Consider the following 21059-nt stretch of genomic DNA (forward strand, 5'->3'; position numbering starts at 1 on the left):
ATGGGCAGCAGTTGGAATCTCCAGTGAAAAGCTTCTTTATTTCTTTCCTCCTCCCTCTGTTTAGGAAAGAATGCTGAGCCCTTCCATATCCGAAGCTGTCATGCTGCCATCTTCATCCAACACATCCTCATGTCTTCCCACACTATAGGATACGTTCACTTCAATGAACAAGAGCACATTTTACTAGCACTGTCTCAAAGCCCTACATACTGTACTTCAGTATCATGGAAAACCAATGGACAACACATAAATATGGGCCCTTTAAAAGCACAAAGTGCAACTTTAAAGGGCCAATAATGTACAAAATACCTAATACAGGCATCCAAAAATAAATAAATAAAATAATAATATATGAATTTTAAAGGAACAGAAAACATTTTATTCTAATGAGTAAAAGAATGTATGTAAAAATGAATAATGTCATACCCATATTAAGCTATACCAAGGTAATAATAGCACTGATGGCAAGCAGACAATGGACCACATATGGCCCACTAACGTGAAAGCTTGCAGTCCACTGCTCAAGGGTTTCTGGGTGGTCTGCTGGTGGTTAAGCAGAATATTAGACAAGAAAATGCCTCTATTCACCCCTCGATTTTTTAGTCAACAAGCTGATAGACCAGCTAATCTACCAACCTTCAATAAAACCATTATGCTAGTCAGGAACTAAACCGGTCAACCAGATAAACCATATGGATTACCAGTATACCAGTGTTTTTACCCTGGTTGACCAGCTTTTCACTCACCTTGACCATCAAAGACCAGCTTAAACCGGCTGAAACCAGCTCCCAGCAAAAGCTGGATTTTATAGTAGTGTCATTTCTCAAAAAAACCTTCATTAAACTTGTTAATTGTCCACAAATATTTTATTTAAAACATATAAAATGAAAGCTTTCCCACCGAGACACAGATCTGGCTAACACGCAATCAGCTGAGCTCTACACAAATACCAGCTACGAGTATGAAAACTCAGGTTCCACCAAAATGCACAGGGTGTGATTCCCCAGTCCTTTTATTCTAGTACAAAGACGTGTAAAGAAGGTAAACAGTTCATCAGTTCTGTTCGCGTGAGAAGATTAAGATAACCACAACTTTACTAGGGTTTTTGTGAAAATTAGCATCAGACATTGGCATGCTAGGCTTTTGTTTGCCCTCTAAATGAACGTGCCATTGAGATAATATCACATATCAAACAGCATATAAAATATAATGTGTAAAATACTAAAGATAAAATGCAAATGTAAACTGAAGACACTCTTCAAGACCAAGGCAAAAAAAAAAAAAAACATGTACAACAATTTCATTTTAGTTCTTAAAGAGGCACATTTTCAGGTTCTCTGAGGGTTGTAAATCCTAGCTCTGTTTTTTAACTACTGTGGGGTCTGTTCTTCTCATTTTCAACAAGCTCACACACAGAATTACTACATACATTTAATTTTAAGCCTCTTGCTTTTGACTTTTTTATATTTTGCATCCCATTTTCATATAGTTTATATAGTTTCCCGTACACGTTCACTTATTATCCATCCAACAAGTTTGTTTTTTCTATGTATTTTTAACAATTTGGTGTCTGAAATGATGATGATGATGATGATGTTCACAAAATTAACCAAAAACTTGTGCAATGTTAAAATCCTTTAAAAAATGTCCACAAAAATTGTAATGACAGTTGGCTACCATATGTACTGCAGCACTTGTGACAATTTGGCACAAATCTGGACAGTAAACTGTGAACACACCGTCAGACCAACTGGTACTCTACAAGTACGCCTGCGTTCCTCAAGGAACCCTGGGTTGCTCTATGACCCTCGAATAACGATGGGCAGATGAGGCCCTCTAGAGGTGAAGCTCAGGAACTGCTGCTCAGTCTGCGGCGGATAAGGGAGGCCGGTTTGGTTGCTGTGTCCTCTTGGTCACTCTCGCAGCTTCTCTATAGTGGCAGAAACAAAAGCATATGGTGTATCTCTATACATGCATATATATATATTCTCACTGTTATAGAATATGCCATAATCCACTGGCTTCCAACCCAGGCCTCGATGAAGCCCAGTCAGCCCACAGGTTGTTTGTCCCTTACACTTAAAGCAAATTAACAAGTACAGAACAAGGAGTACCCAACATTTCTGGTGTCTATAAAATGCTTTAGAACAAAAACAAAAAAGACTGACTGAGGGTCTCAAGGGGTGGGTTTGAAACCTGTGCCCCACACCTCAACCATCCAGGTGAGTCTTACCAGTTCCTCGTCCTCTTTGGCCCTCTTACATAGCAGCTGCAGACGGCACAGCCTGTTGCACGCCCACACCATGTTATAGGACATCTGAAAACAAGCAGAAGGCTCAGCTTTTAAAGGTGCTTCAAATGTTTTTTGGAGCGATGCCTTAGAAGAACCACCTTTTTCTGACCTGACGATGCCGGTACTGGCCAGCATCACACTGGAGTGATGTGGGGAGAAAGTGACATCTACCCACCCTAGAGAGAACAAGGCTCTTTTGGGGTCCTGGCTAGCAGCATGACCGTGATTCTGGTCATAGTGACAGTGCCTTATTCTTTTTTCTTCCCAATTTTAGTCATTTTCCAGTTTGAATCCAGTAGCTACGACTCCCCCAGTTCCCTCAGCAGTTCTAGAACTAGCTGACCAACACCCACACTGGCTAATACTGTGCTGAGTGATGTTAGGGGAGGGAGGGGATTCCTACCCACCAAGACAATGAACAAGGCCTACAATGTTCTCTGGGGCCTCTTTTAACAGTTAAGGCTTAATTCTGGCCCCCAGAACCTGTTATACCAGTCTTGGCTGACAGATGGCAGTGTTCTACCAACACAGTTACTCTGAGACACTCAAACACATACCTTCCACTTCCTCCTGGCATTGAATTTCTTGAAGTTTTTCATGTTGATGGACGAGCGACTCCTGTTAGCTGCCTGCTTGCGCGTCAAGGGCTGAGAAAGAGAGGAAATGTGAGTGAGAGAAGCAAATGTCTAACACACCGATCACCGACAACATCCCTCTAGCAGCATCCACAAAAATGTGCTAACAATTTGAGAGCAATCTGGTTCACTAAGTAAAAATCACATCTCACCTTGATCCAGGGGTGCAGTAAACATTCTTCAGCAGTCATTCTCTCACTGTGTGGAGAACATCACAGGTTCTACCATCAGTCTTTATGCTCAATATGAGGTAAATATGCACATTTCTGCATAAAATAGATTACCCGGGATCCTTAATGAGCAGCTTCTGAATGAAGTCCTTAGCCATGTCGCTCGTTTGGCTAAAGTACTGGTCTTCAAATTCATACTTCATATCTACAATGTTTCGTAGTGTCTCCTCATCCGCGTCTCCTTGGAACGGCGACATGCCACTTAATCTATACAGACGAGAGTAGGACTGGCTGTTACAAAGTGCATACAAATACATATAGGGCTTCATAAAGGTTTATAAAGGTTCATAAAGGGCCTAAAAGTCTGTGGACACCCCTTCTAATGAATGCATTCAGCATTCACTTGATGCGGCACCCACTGCTTTCTAGTCCCTGTAGAGAGGTACTACCACTTGAATAATAATCATGAACCTATCTGCACTATTCTGCCTAATGCCAGGCGTGGACTAGAGGGGTATAAAGCCCCCCCGGCAATGAGCTGTGGAGCAGTGAAACTCCAGTGTTCTCTGGAATGATGGATGGTGATGCTCCGTCCAACACTTTTGGGTGGGATGAGTTAAGGAGTTGGTTTAGGATGAGGTGTGGTGGTGATCATCCTGGTAAACATACTGACCTCACTAATGCTATTGTTGCTGAATGCAGTCAAATCCTCACAGCAATGCCCACCCCCCCCAAAAAAAAAAAAAAAACTTCCCTGGACAGTAAAGACAGTTACTCCAAACTTGTTTTTTTATTGCCTTGATTTCGTAAGAAGCAATGAATGAGCAGGTGTCCCAATACTTTTGTCCATGTAGTGTATAACGTAAAAATCACATTGTCACACTGAATAACTTACAGGATGTAGGTGATAACGCCGATACTCCTATGAGAAAACACAAACACGTGGGTCAGTCAGTGAGCAAACACTGAATTGGATTTCCCAAAATAGAAGATTAGATCAAATCAGATCTACCCTGAAAAATCACAAACTAGCTTGTAGCAAAAGGCAAAGTAAAGCATGCCAGCCGACAGTTGTGTCGCAGTCTGTGTGTAAGCGCTTCATGGTAAAGGAAGAGAAAGCTTTGTGGGTTTCAAGGTTTCAGAAGCACTGGTATCAGAATAGAAATCTGCGACGCTGAGAAATCTCCATTATACACAGCCGTTCTGCTTCCTACATAAGGACTTCATAATAACGCAGGCATAAGCCTGGAGTGACACATTAATAAAGCAATACTCATCTGAACAGCTTATGCTATTAATCACAATATGACATAGGATGCCTTATGAAATAAATGACATGCTCATTTAGAGGCCTCGAGCCTTATTCGTCCCATTACTTAGTAACGATGCTTCATAACAGTGTTATTAATGGAGTCAATGCTCATCAGTTTAGCCTGAGGCCTCTTTTGTGAATCCAACGTCATCTTGTGATTACAGGCATAAGCAGTTCATGAAAAAATAAATAATAATAAAATAAAAAATGCTATTCAGTACTTATGCATGTGTTATGAAGTGTATGCATAGGCTGTCTTTAAGGCAAGGGTTTTAAGTGCAAGGCTGCTTACCACATGTCCGAGGCAAAACTCAGGGGCTCATAGTTTATCACCTCAGGAGCTGAGGAAACCGAAATACAAGAAGACAAAGAAGAAAAGAGAGAGAGAGAAACCAAATCAAGAGAAACGGAAAGACAGAGTGAGTGAGTAAGAGAGAGAGAGAGAGAGAGAGAGAGAGAGAGAACAACAGTGTGACCACAATGTACACATGTATATCAGCTCTAGTGAACCTCAATAGTATAACAGTAATAGGAATGTTCCGATCTGACCCAGTGGATCAGGACTGGGGCGATCCCGGCATGTTGTAATGGATCGGGTATCGGCTATTTTAATCCCTGATCCAGTTCCCACGCTTTGTTATAACCACGATGTCCTCTGGTGTCCTTAAGGCGCCACAAATGGACATTATCCCCAGCCGGCTGATGCAGTGCGGACGTTCTCAGAAGGTAAATAAAGGAGCTGAGAGTCTGAAGTGTGAAGCTATTTTACAGTGGAACATGAAAACAGACCATAATATCTGACCCTTTATAAAATAATCACAGATACGCTCTGCTTAAATAACACAAAAATGAACAAATCAAATGAAATACTATTTAAGGCATTATTATTTTTCTTTTTCATCATTTTTATCATAATAAATAAACTATTAAAAAGAATAATAATATTAATGTTAACATTTATTATGTTAATATTTACAAATATATATTTTTTGTATTAAGATATATTAATACTGTTACTATTTATATTAGTATTTATAATAAATATTGTAGTAAAAAAATATATAAATATAAATATATTTATATAATCAAAGGAAATAGTAATTAAAATTGTAATCAATGAAACAGTAATGTTTTATTATGTTGATATAAATATCATCAGAAAAAAATCCACATGCCTTTCTTTGTTTTTGAACCAAACCGAAAAGCGTGTTCGGAACCGATGATTAAAGCGATGTTGGCCGGCACAGGAGCTGGGGACCCGACAATGTTTGAAAACAAGTGGCTGGCTTTACACGTGTCTGTGAATAGCCTCTGAGCATTGCTAGTGCTAGGGGGAGCTAGGAACTGGTGGGTTAACTGGCAGTACCAAATTTGGAAAAAAGTTTTTAGAATATTTTAAAATATTAAATATTTATATATTAAAATATACAACAATATTTGTAATAACACTTGACAAACAAAATGATATCCTAAATGAATAATAATCCTAATAATTATTTTTTTCTATATAAAATAAAATATATATAAAAAACCCCACATTTTTAAACACCCCATTTTTCCTACATAATTTGGAAGGTCAATTACGCAATCCCCGTTCATGTGAACTTCACCTATCACAAGCAATGCCCCCAGCATTAGGAGGCTGGAGACTACCACATGTCTCCTCCGACACATGTGAAGCCAGTCCCTGCCTCTTTTCCAACAGCTGCTGATGTCGCATCGCTAGGTACCCAGCGCTCTCGGAGGAAAAAGCGTGGCTCCCCAGCTCCAATACAACAGCTAACAGACGCCTGTGCCGACCAACATCGCGCTTGGAGGGATGTGGGGAGCAGGTAGCATAAACCCACCCCTGAGAGAGCAAGGCCAAGCAGCAGCGTGACCCGGGAGCTGCACAAAAACATGAGTAATCATGCACAGGGCGAGTTCGCGGGCTGTTGGTGGGCCCTCACTGCTGCTGCAGCCAACTATTGTTGCAACTTCCTGTAGAAGTTGAAAGAGAGGACTCTCACTGGCGATGCCTTGTGGTTTCATCGCTGTCCCTACTACAACACCCCAACTGCGCTCGCTTCGACTCTTGCTACATCCTGTCCTAAACCACCACATGCTAGAGCAGGGGTGGCAAACTCATTTGAGGTAGCAGGCCACATTACATACAGCATGAGGTCAAGGGCCGGACCTTTTAGAGTTAGAAAACCCAACACGATGTCCATTTCTTTCTAAACACAGCTTAAAGTTTTATTTCAGGCTAGGCATATCAGGCTGAATAGTACAGTACAGTGTTGCAAATGGCAACTTTCAGGCTAATAAAAGACAGCTGGGCCGCTGACAAACTGACTAAGGGCGTTTTCACACCTGCAGCTGGTTTCCTCTGGTCCGAATCAGTTGCTGAGTTTGTAAATTTGGAGCGTTTTAAAGGTGTCACAACAAACCATGTGGCAGCGTTCTCTCTGCTTATTGGTTAGACCTGTCCGGGGGCGGGAGCAAGAAAGTAAATCCAGGAAGAAGGTCCTGTAGTAATTGTATGGGCAGTATATCAGGTCAACACCTGACAGTTGGGCCAGACTGAGCTCCAGAGTTCGACTGGGACCAGGCCGAGACCGCCTCCTCGCTAGGGTCCGTATAAGAGTGCATTTACTGTGTTCACACCTGCCCAAACGAATCACACCAAGGGTGAAAACGAAGCAGAGTCCATATACCTCTATGAGTCCCTTATGTTGGCATCCACGTCCACTAGAGGGCAGATCAGAGTCAAGCGTTTCTGAAGACATTAACAAGCATGGCGACGGAGGAGGGGCTCGTGATTATTACTACAAAGAAGGGGAAAGCTGCAGTAGAGTAAACGGCTAAAACGGTGTAAAGGTTACATGTCCGTGCCCATATGGCAGTGGTTGTGTTCGCTTGAACTACTGGGTAAATTTCCCCCCACGGTTTCCGATGGGTACTGCTCTGTTCTGTACGATTTTAGAAAAGTATAGACGAAACTTTTTGATGCCCCGCCCCCAACTAAAAGGAAGATTCTGACTGGTTCAACCTCTAGAGTGTGACTCTTTGATGTCCCGCCCCCAACTAAATTAGTGATTCTGACTGGTTCTGTCTGTTCGACTATCTGCTGTCAGCTGAAATTGAGATTTTAATTGGTTCTACCCCCGAGTTTGACTCTCTGTTGTCCCGCCCCCAGCTAAAATGGAGATTCTGACTAGTTGAGCCTCTGAGTGTGACTCTTTGATGTCCCACCTCAAGCTAAGAGGAGATTCTGATTGGTTCAGCCGCAAAGTGTGACCCTTTAATGTCCCGCCCCCAGCTAAAAGGAAAATTGTAAGTGGTTCAGCCTCTGAGTGTGACTCTTTGATGTCCCGCCCCCAACTAAAATGGATATTCTGATTGGCTCTGCCTCTGAGTTTGAGTCTTTGTTGTTCCACCCCAGCTGAAATGATGTGTGCTCTAATGGTGTTCTAATGGTGCATAGTGCTTGGGCCCCTGATGATTGCCGCTCGAGTCGTAATAAGATGGGCGGTCGACAGTCATAACAGTCATAATTTCAGATCATATCTAAATGCTGGTCTTGGTTGCTAACAATGCAACACTTTTTTCTCAACCGCTATGTCTAGTGTGTTGGTGTGTAATGACGAGAGCCACCGTTGAGCTGTACTTGGGGCAGAATTCTCCTCTGTACTAAGTATTAGACCTCTGAGTCAGACACTCAGTTGGGGGTTTTCCATTGACCAATACCTCAGTAACCAAACAAACCATTTGGGCTCACAGAAGCATTTAGGCCCACACTAACACCCAGAAATGCACCCAAATGCCTCTCACCAATGTACTGAGGAGTTCCACACAGGCTCCTGTACTCCTCTCCTGGGGTGAGGCGCTGGGCCAGTCCGAAATCAATGATCTTAATCTCCGGGTGCTCTGCCTTCCTATCTGACAGCATGATGTTCTCGGGCTGTTAGAAAGCAGACAGCGTGAACTCATTTTCACATCATAAAAAAGCCAGATGTGCAAAACATTCCAGGTCCCAGGTCAAAGCTTAAAGCTGAAAGCACATCCATTTGCAGGTTATCACTACTAAGGCTTTTTCCTGTGGTACCTCCTGGGGTAAATCAAGTCATAAAAGTGCTTTTATGCAGAAATATATATATACATATATATAATCCCTTAATGCAGAAAGCCGTATTACACACTGAAAAGGTGTATTACTCAGTAACTATAGGGACACATGTGCAAACTGGTGAGGCTATTCTTTGGTAATAGAGGTTTGTAATAACACTTTCGCCTCGCCGGCGGCCCATAGGCTGTAATCAGGCTCAATCAGGCTAAAGCTAAATGGGCTCAGTGAGGGTACTCAGTGTCCCTGCACTTTTAAGAAACCTGTATTCACGCTCTGTGAACGTCTTAGAGGTGATGTGCTGAGGTTTGTAATAAACGTCAGGAGGAGACTGTCGTCCTTGCTCACCTTCAGGTCAAAGTGGGCGATCTGTTTGCTGTGCATGAAGGCAGCTCCCTTCAGGATCTGCTTCAGGAACTCAATGGCCTCGTTCTCTGTCAGGTTCTCCTTCTCCGCGATGAAGTCGAAGAGCTCCCCACCTCGGATTCTAAAAGAGGGGGCGTAAACAGAAATTAGTACTCTTCAAGCATATATAAAACTAAAAATAAATAAATAAACAAATATAAACCAAATTAACAAATGTTGCACTGATACTGATATAAAATGTTCAGTTCCTCAACCAGTAAACCCTACTCTTTCAAGCTTTTATCTTATTTGGGATAAGATATAAAAAAGTACAAGTTATTAAAATATAATAATATATAAAATAAAAAAAATATATATAATATAATAAAATATAATGTAATATAATATATAACATCAGGATTTATAGCCATCTTTGGGGTATTTAAGTCAGAGATCGGTACTCAATATCGGCAGATTTTAGAAAATCTGATATTGGTATATCTAAAACAAATATAAACAATAATTCTTGGCCATTTTATTTACTAGATTCATCATATTTCATACATTTTCCAGGTTCTGAGACCTCTGCAACATCAATGCGATAATAAAATAATTAATTACCTTAAAGGGTATTATAAGTACTATAAAAACAAATACATTCATATTCAATAATAATGTATAATAAATAACATATACATACCACACATTACATACAATATACTAAAAAAAACTTAAGTTATATTTAAAGGTTTCTTTTCTAAGTAAAAGGTAAATGTAGGCGAAATACTGCAGGACATCCAACAATAAGGACAGCATGGAGCCTCTTACATACAGTGTAAGAGTTACACACAGTAGCTCACATAAGCTTCACATTCCACAAGCTGATCTGTTTTACTGACCACTGTGGACATGCAGGTCATCGGCTGCTCTGGGGGCAGACTGTAATCAGTTAAAGAGACTAAACAGACTCTGAATGGACTGCTGTTGAAATGGCAGGTATGACAAGGTTGAACCTGAGGGAAGATCTGGAATAAGCTGTAAAGGATAACCCCCCATAAAAACCTTACTCTGGTGTTTTTCTCTCATGGTCCACCATTAACCTTTTAATCCCTAAGGCACACATGATGGGTTCTGCATATCAAACATCAGCCAAAAATGAACAGAAAAGACGGAAACCCTGTCCCCGGACGCCGAGTCAACAGTCCCATGCCGCTTTTCCTTCCGTCTTTGATGGTACTTTGATGGGAATGTCACACAAAGGCAAAATAAGAAGGCCGATCTTTACTATCTCAAACCCACTGTCCCCGAGAGATGCATTCTGGAGCCAAGACGTCCACAAATCCCCCGGGATACCATAGATGGTTTAGATTTAGGTTGTCAGCAACAGCTATAAACAGTCCTCCTTATAAATAAGGACATAGAAACTTCTTACAAACAAAGCCAAACAATCCAGGAGCACTTGCACTTGAACTGCCTCAAGACGTTCGCTGTAAAACCATCACATCAACACACTCTTTCAAATGTTTTTTTAGAAGGTGATACATAAAGTACACACACACACAAACACATTCACCACTGACAAATCCTTTGTCTTTAAATAGTCAGTCCCATCGGCCCCTTGGTATCGGCTACATTGTGCACGAGCATGCCGGTCCTCCCGGCTAAAGGTTCTCCAGTGGAAAATTGAAGCCTACATGCTTCCTATCATGTTCATCAGGCTACGACGTGTCCCATGCTGCTATCCGATCCTTCCTTTATCCCGTCCCAACACTAATCTACAGTAATAGTCTGACTGAAAGATTAGCCGTCTATGTGAGAGGGCGCAGGCGCTAAAAATACACCTGCGTGGAGCGTTCCCCAAATTCTAGCCAAACAACACCAAGTCCAACCTGGAGAAGGATGAGCTACAACAGCAGAAGACCCCGTCAGGTTTCGCCTCGATCAGCCAAGACCAGATAGCTGAGGCTGCAGCGGCTCAGCACAGGCTCACCACCACTGGACGCTTTTGGATCTCACTGGATCTTTTCCATACACACACTTACAGTTCTACGACGAGGACCACCTCGGCCCTGCTCTCGAACACGTCTTTGAGGGCCATGATGTTGATGTGCTGCAGGGCCTGCAGGATCTCCACTTCGCGCTCCACTGTCTTCCTCTCCAGGCCCAGCCTGCTGCTCACGCTCCGCCGTAGCTTCACAAACTTCCCTGCCCAGGACACTCCACTGGCCCGCTCTCGCAGCTCCCGTACCTGCCCGAAGTGACCACTGCCAGCAACATGCAGAGAGGTTACACCAGTAAGAAGAATGCATACATCCATACAACAATAAAAATGTAAGGGGAAACAGCTCTGAAAATATAGTCACTTCATATTTGACACATACACTGTATGGACAAAAGTATTGAGACACCTGCTCATTCTTTGTTTCTCATTCTGTGAGTTTGTTCTGCTACTGTTGGAGTCACTGTCTCTATCGACTAGGGAAGATCACCACCCTGCCTTGTTACCCCCTACTGCCTAACTAGTCCAAAACGTATTGGATGGAGCACCAATCATCATTCCAGAGAATACAGTAGTTCCACTGCTCCACAGCTCAATGCTGGGGGGCTTTATACCCCTCTACTAGCCCACTAGCTCTACTGGCAATTAGGCAGCATGGTGCCAATAGGGTCATGTGTGTGCATTTGCACAGCTGTGTCCGCAATGGGTGCAACGTTAAGTAGCTGAATGCATTCATTAGAAGGAGTGTCCACAAACATTTGGACATGTTGTATAGCTGATTTGAACCCCTTTATTGCAGAAAGGCTTATTACATCAGCTAAGAGACGCCCATGCCGGCCAGCATGACACTGAAGTGATGAGGGAAGCGTGAGGGCCATCTACCCACCTGGAGAGTAAGGCCAACTGTGCTCCCTCTGGCTTCGGCTGCTGATGGCAGGCAGCATGACCGAACTAGGATTCCAACCTGCTTTCCTCAAATGCTATTTTTATATCATTGCTATCATTCAAAAACCTTGTATTTCCAAAATATCAAAGAAAAAAAGTCCTCTTAACTACTTAATTGTGTAAAAGATCATTTGGGGTGATCTTGTTGCCTCCCTTTTCCAGCTAGGATCTTTAAAAATCAGTATTTCTCAACCCTGGTCCTGGAGCCCCCCTGCCCCCCTGCTCCACAACACTCCCGACCCAACTAGTCATCTGAATACCAGCCCATTGAGTTAAACTGGGTGTGTTAAAGCAGGAAAACCACTCAAACATGCAGGGCAATGCCCATTTTAAAAAGAACGTGGCTGCATATGTCGAACCTACCTGCCCAGTATTTCTCCGATCTCATAGAAATCCTCCACGTTCTGCAGCTTGAATTGAGCCATGGCACCGCTGACCTTCTGTCCACTCTACAGTCCCACCAGTGCTAGTCCTGCATCCTTTGCAAACAGAGAGAAAGCCAGGGGTGTCGTGTTAAAGAGGTGTAAGGGAGTGAAACAGTGGCTCCAGAGGCTTCTGTGCCAGATTGTTGGAAGTGCGCTCAGATCCTGGCCTTGCACTTTGGAATGGCTGACTTCATCCCTGTAACTGACAGATACTGCCGCTAGACTGAGATGTCTGACACTTAGAGACTCTGATTGGTTAATTCGAGCCTCTCATTTCAATATGCATAACACTTAGCAATACATCCAACAGACTGTTCATATTCAGAACTCAACAAGCAAGCCCACAGTGAGAACTAACCAGCCCTCTTCTGCAGGAAATGGGCATATGGGCCCTATCTTACACCCTGAGCAAAGAGTGTTGTGATGCCTATCACTATCTTACACCCAGCTAACAGTCTATTTTCACGCCTTCCGTCTATGTCGTGTTTACAGCAGCACTGCTTGCGAATTGATGTACGCTGATGGGCGTTGTGGTCTCGAAATGGTCGGGTCAATTTCTGCCGTACTGCTGTCTCAGCAATGGAATACAGGAGCTCCACTGACCGAAAACAACCTAGGCAGACGTCAACAGTCAGACGTTCGTAGCTATCTTGGCTGGAAAATAAAAAACGGTCCAATATTATCGCAGGAAAACTGGGAAGACTGTTGGAATTTTGAGACACTGGAGATGGAAAGAGAGATGGAACGTTTAGAGGAAGAAAATAAGATGGAAAATGGACAGTCTTGTATGGACAAAAGTTTTGGGACACCTGCTCTTTCGTTGTTTCTTCTGAAATCAAGGGTACCTGGCGCAACAGGTAACAACACTACCTGCCAGTGAGCTACTACACCACGTGGGAAACTGGGGTTTGATTCCCGGGCTGGGTGACTGTGGGAGCTGCGCTACACCAATAAGAGTCCTTGGGCAAGACTCCTAACACTAGGTTGACCCTCCTCTGTAATACAAGTAACCTTGTAAGTCGCTCTGGATAAGAGCGTCTGCTAAATGCCATAAATGTAAATGTAAAAAGAGAGTGAATTCTTCTTTTGTTGGAGTCACCGTCTCTACTGTCATAGGCTAAAAGTCGTCATAGGATTTGATTGCATTCAGCGACAAGAGTGTTTATTAGTGAGGTCATGATGTTGGTCACATAAGCATACTCATAAGCAAGTCTGCTTAATTTACTGTTACTGGCATAGCAGGACTGGTTAGCTACATTAGCAGACACGGCGCAAGGGATAAACTTTACTCTACGTTTTTACCAAACTATCCACGTTCTTGGTGCTGAAACAGCCGGATTCTTAAACGCTCTGAAGCCTTCGTCCACCTCCTCTCCCTGATTCTTTACAGATGTTAGGCCGCTAACTGGCAAAACAGCCGGCATGACTCACTTCATATCAGGACTCACAACAACTAACAGTTGTTGAACGGAAACATCCAGCTGGTCAGCGCTGGTCAGCATCTCTACAGCCAGCATTCTGACACCCAGGCTAGAGTTACAGTACACGCTAATAACACTAGCCCTCTGCTAACAAACAATGCACTTGGAGCTATTGATAGCATCAGCATTAGAACTTGGGGAAATGGCAGGACAGGCATGACTTTCCAAGAAACAGGAAAAGGACCATTTAGAAGATGAACAGCATGTTCTGGGAAAGCCGCAAAAATGGCTACGCTTCCTGTCACCGCTCTGCTGTTCAAAAAAAGCACATCTGTAAGTCATTTGATGTTCATTTGTTCTGACGAAGCGCTCTAGCTAAGAGGTAAACCATTTGTTTGCCAGCTGATGTTTTCTAGAGCGTTCGTCATTGCTTCATGAATGTGCTGACGTTTGAAAAGTCAATGGAGAAACAACAGTGGGGGATTTCTGAACATTAGGGGGCATTACTCACCCAACCTACCCAAAAACAGACACTTTTCTATGCAAAAATGGAATCATATCATGCGGACAAAAGTATTGGGACACCTGCTCATTCATTTCTTGCCAATCAAAGGTATAAAGAAATAGCTCACCCTGCTTTTGTTGGTGTAACTACCGTCTCTACTGTCTGGGGAAGGCTTAAAGGCTTTCTACTCAGTTTTGGAGGTGCACTGCTGTGAGGATTTGATTGCATTCAGCGACAAGAGCGTTGTTAGTGAGGTCAGGATGTTGGATGACCATCCGCATCATCCATCCGCAACTTCCCAACTTATCCCATCCAAAAGTACTGCATGTACATGCACTTCCACTGCTCCATGGCTCAACGCTGGGGGCCTGTATACCCCTCCACTAGCCCATGCCTGGCATAAGATCATCATCTGGGTCCTAGTGTAGAGCATGCAATATCTACACCATGTGTCCAAATGTTTGTGGACACCGCTTCTAGTGAATGCATTCAGCTACTTTAAGTTGCACCTGTTGCTGAATGACACCGATGTGCAAATGCACACCCTGTAGAGAAGTACTGCCAATAGAATAAGACTCTCTGGAGCAGATAAACATCATAAACCTATTGGCACCTATAAAGCCCTGCACCCCTCTACAGGGTCTAGACGAGCTGCATGTGTTTGCATTTGCACATCCGTGCCATTCAGCAATGGGTGCAACTTAAAGTGACTGAATTCTGCATTCATTACAAGGGGTGTCCACAAACATTTGGATACACAGCTTTGTCTATTCAAAACCTCAGTGGATCTGTGGTCTTCCAAACGATTCCTTGCCTTGGAATCATGGCTGACGTGCTCAAGATGGCTTTGACAAATAAACAACAGCAATAGTAAACGCCGCGCCTCGCCGCTGTGAGAAGCCTCCCCGGCTGCTGTAATCAGCTGGAAAGCAGGAATGTGTGTGTGCGATGAATGGCGGTTAACAAAAGAGGCCGTTAGTGGCGCGTTCACTCGCCCTCCCGGTTTTCCGTCCTGCCTGCTGAGATTGTGAGCATAAAGGCAGGATCTGTAACAATAAATATATACACAGGCAGCAGGGAGAGAGGGAGCAGCCCCCCGTTTATCAGCCACCGCCCCAAAAGCAGCAGTGTCAGGAGAACACACACACACACACACACACACACGTGCACGTGTTGTCTGGTCATGCTCAAACCCAAGGGTTCAAAGGATTCCAAAGTCTTCCAAAAGACCAGAGCATTCCAACACCTACTGTTTATGAACAGTGGAGCTGAAAGCAGAGTGGGCCACAATGTACAAAAGTGGCGGGGGGGGGGGGTGGTCACTGCGGCCACGCCCACTGAGTGCCATACCGCCAGAACAGCTCTACAGATGATGCCATCACACATCTGCTCCACACAACACTGACTCACCTGGACACTAGGAGGGGTGAACTCACCACCTAGCCCCCCAGGGTTGTGTTTCCTGAGCCCCCTGCTGATTTCACTATACAATAATAACTGCGACTTTTAGCTCTACCACCATTGGCAAGATTAGTGAGGACACTGTTGAGGTCAGTCTGATCTCTTGGCGACGCTAAGAGGGCCTACCTGGAGAAGACTGAACACCTGGAGAGCTGGGGCCAGGATACTAGTCTGCTCCTCAACGTCAGCTTGGACTTTGGAGCACAGCAAGAGAGGAGCTGCGGTGGAAAGAGCGGACAAGTTCAAGACTGATCAGCACATCATTCGGACACAACTCCCTCACCTGCAGACCATCTACAGCAAGCGGTGCTGGACCAAGGCCGGGGAAGAGAAGGGTAGAGAAGGCAAACACAGAGAGGATGAGGAGGAGTTGCAGTACAAGCATCCAGGTTAGCAACATTAGCTCCAGAGTAAAACCGAGGGCTGGGGTACAACCGATATTTTAGGGGTTGGGTGGAGGATTATGGGAAGCTCCACCTCCTTGCTACAATATCTGATATAAGTTTCTATGCCTAAATTGAACAAATTTAATTCAAAAACTCTGAAATTCTAAAATGATATTTGCCAATATTACCAGTTATCAGAAATTCTAGCCCCCTAAAAGTGGTACTGGCCCACCGACAGGCCTAAACAAACTGGTGCCAACTAATAGACTGCTAATTTGGACGTTTGGATAGTTTGCATAGAGTATAACTTTCATAGTGTATGAAAGGGGCTCATTGTATGACGGGAAGGAGGAAGAGGACGTCCGCCCGCAAAATCAGCACATCAATAGCAGAGAAAAACTGAGGCCTGTATAAGTCCCAGGAGCCCAGTGTAGGTCGCAGCGGGCTGGTGTTCAGCATAGTTTGGTGATTTCTCTTCTTCAATACGTCTCATTAATCTAGAAAGTTTGGGACATGTGCAAGGATTTCTCAAACAGCTCACCAAACAGTGCTGGAAACAATGCAGCTCTCTGGTCGACAAAAGTATTGGGACGCCTGCTTGTTCACTGTTTTTTTCTGAAGTCAATTTCTTGGAGTATTAGTCTCTACTGTCCAGGAAGAAGGCTTTGTATTAGGTTGTAGAGCAGCATTGCTCTGTGGATTTGATTGCCTTCAGCGACAAGAGCATTAGTGAGGTCAGGATATTGGATGATCACCAGCCCACCTCATCCACAACTCCTTCAAATCAGCCCAAAACGTACTGGATGGAGCTCCATCCATCATTGCTCAACACTGTGGTTAAAACAAAGAATCGGACTGGATTGGGATTAAAATAGCCAATACCCGACCCATGAAAACATGCCTGGAGCAGCACTGATCTGATCCACTACAACAGGTTTCTATTGCTTTAACTAATTCCCAGCAAACCAGACTGAAAGACTTGGTGAATGGGTGAGGCTAAACTGCTGTAAGCTGATTGGCTGGCTAAATGTAAATGTATCAGGTTTCATGACATCACAAACCAGGGAATTCACTTAGCTTAGCTCAATGTAGAAAGTGAATGGACTGGGACTGAATGGTACAATTTGACTTTATAAGGAAAACCAGGTCTATCAGTGCAGACCCCACCACCATCACCACCAAGAAGCCTGTGTGTGTTGGTGTGTGTGGGGTATATCAACTTGAAAGCTCCTCTCCCTTGCAAAGACATCTGCATCTCTGCAAGACATCGGCCTGACCTACCGTAACCTCTACCTCCCAATCCCTCGGAGGCATCCATATTGGTACAACCACACCTCCTGCATGTTTCCAGTGCTGCTTCACCCAACTAGGATCAGCCACACCAGGGCCTGTGGATCTAACAAACCTGCAGGCCAGTCAGAAGCTTCTGGAGCTGCTCCGTACGAGCAACCTCGCCTTCAGTAGTCTCTAAATATGGTTCCTTTGTAAACGACACTGACCAGTAGGCTATATTTGTGCCGATACTTGGTTAGCAACTGCAGTAACTCAAGGGTGATCAGTAATGATGCACTGGTAAAAATAAAGGCTTCTGGTTTGGAGAGAAAATGCTTCTCTACTGAATGGACAAAAGTATTGGGACACCGGTTCATTCGATGTTCATTCAATTCAATGAGGATTTTACTGTAGTCAGCAACAAGATGTCCACCACAGCCCAATCCCTGCAGTGACCCAGTCTCAAATGTCTTTAAAGGTAAGACAGGTGCTATAACAAGGGAAGGTCGTCCCAGAGATCGACTGAGGGCTCAGGTCTGCATGCAGCCAATAAGAATAAAGCCCTGTCTATGAGAGTGATAACTCCACCCAGACGCCGGACACCTGAGATATGTTTTACCAAGGTTTTCAGGTACATTTAAAACTAATTTTTATAAAACTCCTAAATGGTGGAGAGGTACTAAACGGACAAAAGTATTGGGACACTGGTTCATTCAATGTTTCTCCTGCCTTTGTTGGAGTAGCTGTCTCTACATTAGAGCATTGCTGTGAGGATTTTACTGAGTGTTTGTTAGTGAGGTCAGGATGTTGGATGACGATCACCACCCCCCACCCCCTGGGTGGAGAACCAAACAACATTCCAGAGAACATAGATCTCAACACTGGGCGGCATTACACACCTCTAGCGTCTCTAGTAGCCGAATCCATCATTTAGAAGGGGCGTCCGCAAACATATGAGCACATAGTCTATTTGCAGAGAACAGAAAAACAGTCTCTAAGGACATATGCAAAATATTTCGACATTCGAGGAAAAGAAATGCTCCATTGCTTCTTCTGACATATCTTCTGCTCCAGCGATGTTTACTTCGGCACCACCTTATCCTGTGGTTGTAGGCCTAATAGATCAGATCTAACACCTGTCGATAGTGTCAGTGATAAGATGCAAATCGAGCTACCGCAAGACAGAAGAAGGATCACAGAAGGTCCCTGAATAAGTGCAACATATGAACAGGAAGGGAAGCAGAAGAGCCAGACATCTGCTCGAAGAATGGAGAACATCGCAGACTGAGAACTGAAAGTGGTTCAGCAACAGGTTCTCACATCCTGCAGCTTCAGACCAAAGGTCCACAGACCAAAGTCCAACCAGACACCAGACTGCAGACCAGAGAATAATGCTCCAAGTTCTCCAACTGGGAGAGGTCTGGACCCAGACGGTGTCCACCACAGCCCAATCCCTGCAGTGACCCAGTCTCTGATGTGTCTTTAAATGTAAGACAGGTGCTATAATAATAAGGGGGGGAGGGGGGGGGGGTCGTCCCAGAGATTGACTGGGGGCTCAGGTCTGCATATGCAGCCAATAAGAATAAAGCTCTATCTATGAGAGTGATAACAGTTCATAGGTTCATATTTACCCAGCTCGTGAAGGCTTGACAGTGAGGCTGGACTGGCGATCCTCCACTTTCCTCCCTGACCGTGAAACGTCCGTCTGATCGTGGGCGGCTGGAAATGTCCAGTTAGCATCCCTGTCCCGAAACAGCAGTCCTGAGAGGACAAAGGGACATCAAGTGAAGACACATCTCGTTTTCCGGAGACAAACGTCTACTTCCTCTGCTCTGCTCCGACTTCTCGTGCTACTGAGACGGAGTTGCTAAACTGGTCCTGCCGCGTGCGCGTCCCCTCCACCCGTATTCCGGCAAGCCCCGCCTCCTCTGCGCCGCTATTGGCCAGGAGCAGATAGGTAGGCGGCTACGGTAAGGTCGCCCAAGAGCTCAGACGCACGAGCCTATCTGCTAGCCTATAGGCTGTCTATATGCTTTCTCCTAGATTTTGGATCTGGAGGAACATTGCTGCGAGGATTTGATTGATTGCATTCAGAGGCATTCAGGATGCTGGATGGTCTTCACCACAGCATGGTGACCAGCATGGTGACCATAGGTTCATGCATATCTGCTGCAGGGCGTCCTATTCTACTGGCAGTGTGTGCAAGTGTGTGCATTTGCACATCAGTGTCAGCAAGTGGTGCAACTTCAAATAGCTGAATGCATATATTAGAAGGGGTGTCCACAAACATTTGGACATTATATATAGATAGATAGATAGAAGTCACAGTCATACCAGAACATTATGACCACCCCTGGTTTGGACTGACACCAGTCAGAGAGCAGAACCATCGTCATGGGCGCGATTGGACTGACGCCCAAAAGGGCATGATAAGTGGACTTGGTGGACCACTAAGTCAATCACAGTGCAGGAGGTGGGGCCTTTAGGAATATAGGTGGGAAAATAAAAAAGTAAAAAACAAACAAAAAAAAAAACCTGTCCAAATGTTTGTGGACACCTGTTCACCCACAATTCTCCACATTTCTGCTGAAATCAAGGGTAGTAATAGGGAGTCTGTCCACGTTTGCTGCAACATCAGCCTGGACATTAGATGGTGGATTGTGGAACTATGACACATATATATACACATATATATTTGGTGTATATGTCTGGTCGAGCATACATATGTGTAATATGCAGGCCTAGTGTATGTACAGTAAATGCTATATAGCAGGCTCCTGCCACTGCCGGCGTCCACTGTTTACTCGTTCATTTCCTGGCTGTGACTTCATCACTTTTGCAGTTCTGCAGATAAAACTGAGCTAATTCTGAGATGATGAACCGCCACGGCCCCTGCAAATAAGTAAACAGTTAGGATTAGCAGCCTCCAGTTATGGTTAAATGGAGACTAACTCTGAAGTAGTGCTAAAGAAAGGTAAACCACAGCACTTCACATCAGCTTTCACAGTTTCTGACCACAGTTGTTTTCTTTTCCTGAGCTCGATGATGCCTCAAGAGCTATGTTCTCAGCTCAGCATGATGCAGGCCATTTTTTGGATTTCGCTGTTTAGTGTTTACTAAGATCAACGCAGGCCCGTTTCTTAAGTCTACCGACTTCTGTCTACAATTTTTCGAGGGGCGCCGCTGGAAACGCTGTCCATGTCTCGCTGTGCGTACACTTGTTTGTTATGTGCTCTATAAATCACTTCCAGATCTTGGCTACATCGTAATCTGGGCTATTTCAGTGGAATTCAAAAAGCTATTTGGACCATTAACCGTGGCCTTTCCTCTAGCCGGGGTCCCGGGGTCCTCTCTGACGTTAGCTCAAAGGACCAAAAAAGGAGCACATGGTACACGGTCCAAACATACGGCCAGGAATGCACCAGTAAATGGTCATCGCTCGTCTTATCGGCCAGGCAGAGACTTTCCGGTAGGTTTGCTAAGGGGCGCTAATTGCTAAGTACAGTGCTGCACTCTCTAAATATGCGGTTCTAGGTACAGCGTGTTCTCTGGGAGTTTTATAACTCGTTCCTGAAGAACATGCGATATGATCAGCGTCGAGTTGAGCTCTTTCAGACACGCTGTGGGCCTGAATCCTGAAACTGGACGGCGACTGGTAGCAGCATGGTAACGAAGGCCTACAGGCATCATAGCGTGATCACCTCTTGACCCCTGGTGTATATTTATTATTATTCACTATTCTTCCGTAAAAGCTCATCAAAATCCAGTACAATTAGCATCTGCAT

At 44.3% G+C, this 21059-nt stretch overlaps 1 protein-coding gene across 2 annotated transcripts; it reads right to left on the bottom strand.

Moving 5' to 3' along the window:
- Window positions 1-844: 844 nt before the first annotated feature.
- On the bottom strand, window positions 845-19116 carry LOC140545638 (death-associated protein kinase 2-like). 2 transcript variants are annotated; one of them, XM_072668530.1, is made up of 12 exons: window positions 18906-19116; window positions 12168-12283; window positions 10903-11124; window positions 8864-9002; window positions 8224-8353; window positions 4703-4751; window positions 3994-4020; window positions 3213-3365; window positions 3081-3126; window positions 2851-2940; window positions 2234-2317; window positions 845-1930 (listed from the first exon to the last, which is right to left on the bottom strand). In XM_072668530.1, exons 2-12 carry the CDS (start codon window positions 12227-12229, stop codon window positions 1850-1852), a joined length of 1083 nt encoding a protein of 360 aa, XP_072524631.1. In that variant the 5' UTR covers window positions 12230-12283; window positions 18906-19116; the 3' UTR covers window positions 845-1849. The 2 variants fall into 2 exon arrangements, with proteins under 2 accessions (XP_072524631.1, XP_072524632.1); XM_072668531.1 differs by lacking the exon at window positions 18906-19116 and adding an exon at window positions 15743-15771.
- Between the last annotated feature and the right edge of the window lie 1943 nt (window positions 19117-21059).

Source organism: Salminus brasiliensis, chromosome 23 (genome assembly GCF_030463535.1).
Source record: "Salminus brasiliensis chromosome 23, fSalBra1.hap2, whole genome shotgun sequence".
NCBI lineage: Eukaryota > Metazoa > Chordata > Actinopteri > Characiformes > Bryconidae > Salminus > Salminus brasiliensis.

What these genes read in the sequence shown, in the direction of transcription:
- LOC140545638 (XM_072668530.1), bottom strand. Translation starts at nt 12,229, where the DNA reads ATGGCTCAATTCAAGCTGCAGAACGTGGAGGATTTCTATGAGATCGGA. An exon ending in ATCGGAGAAATACTGGGCAG is followed by an intron (nt 11,125 to 12,167) that starts GTAGGTTCGACA and finishes TGTTGCTGGCAG; the next exon opens with TGGTCACTTCGGGCAGGTAC. An exon ending in CCAAAGAGGACGAGGAACTG is followed by an intron (nt 1,931 to 2,233) that starts GTAAGACTCACC and finishes CTGCCACTATAG; the next exon opens with AGAAGCTGCGAGAGTGACCA.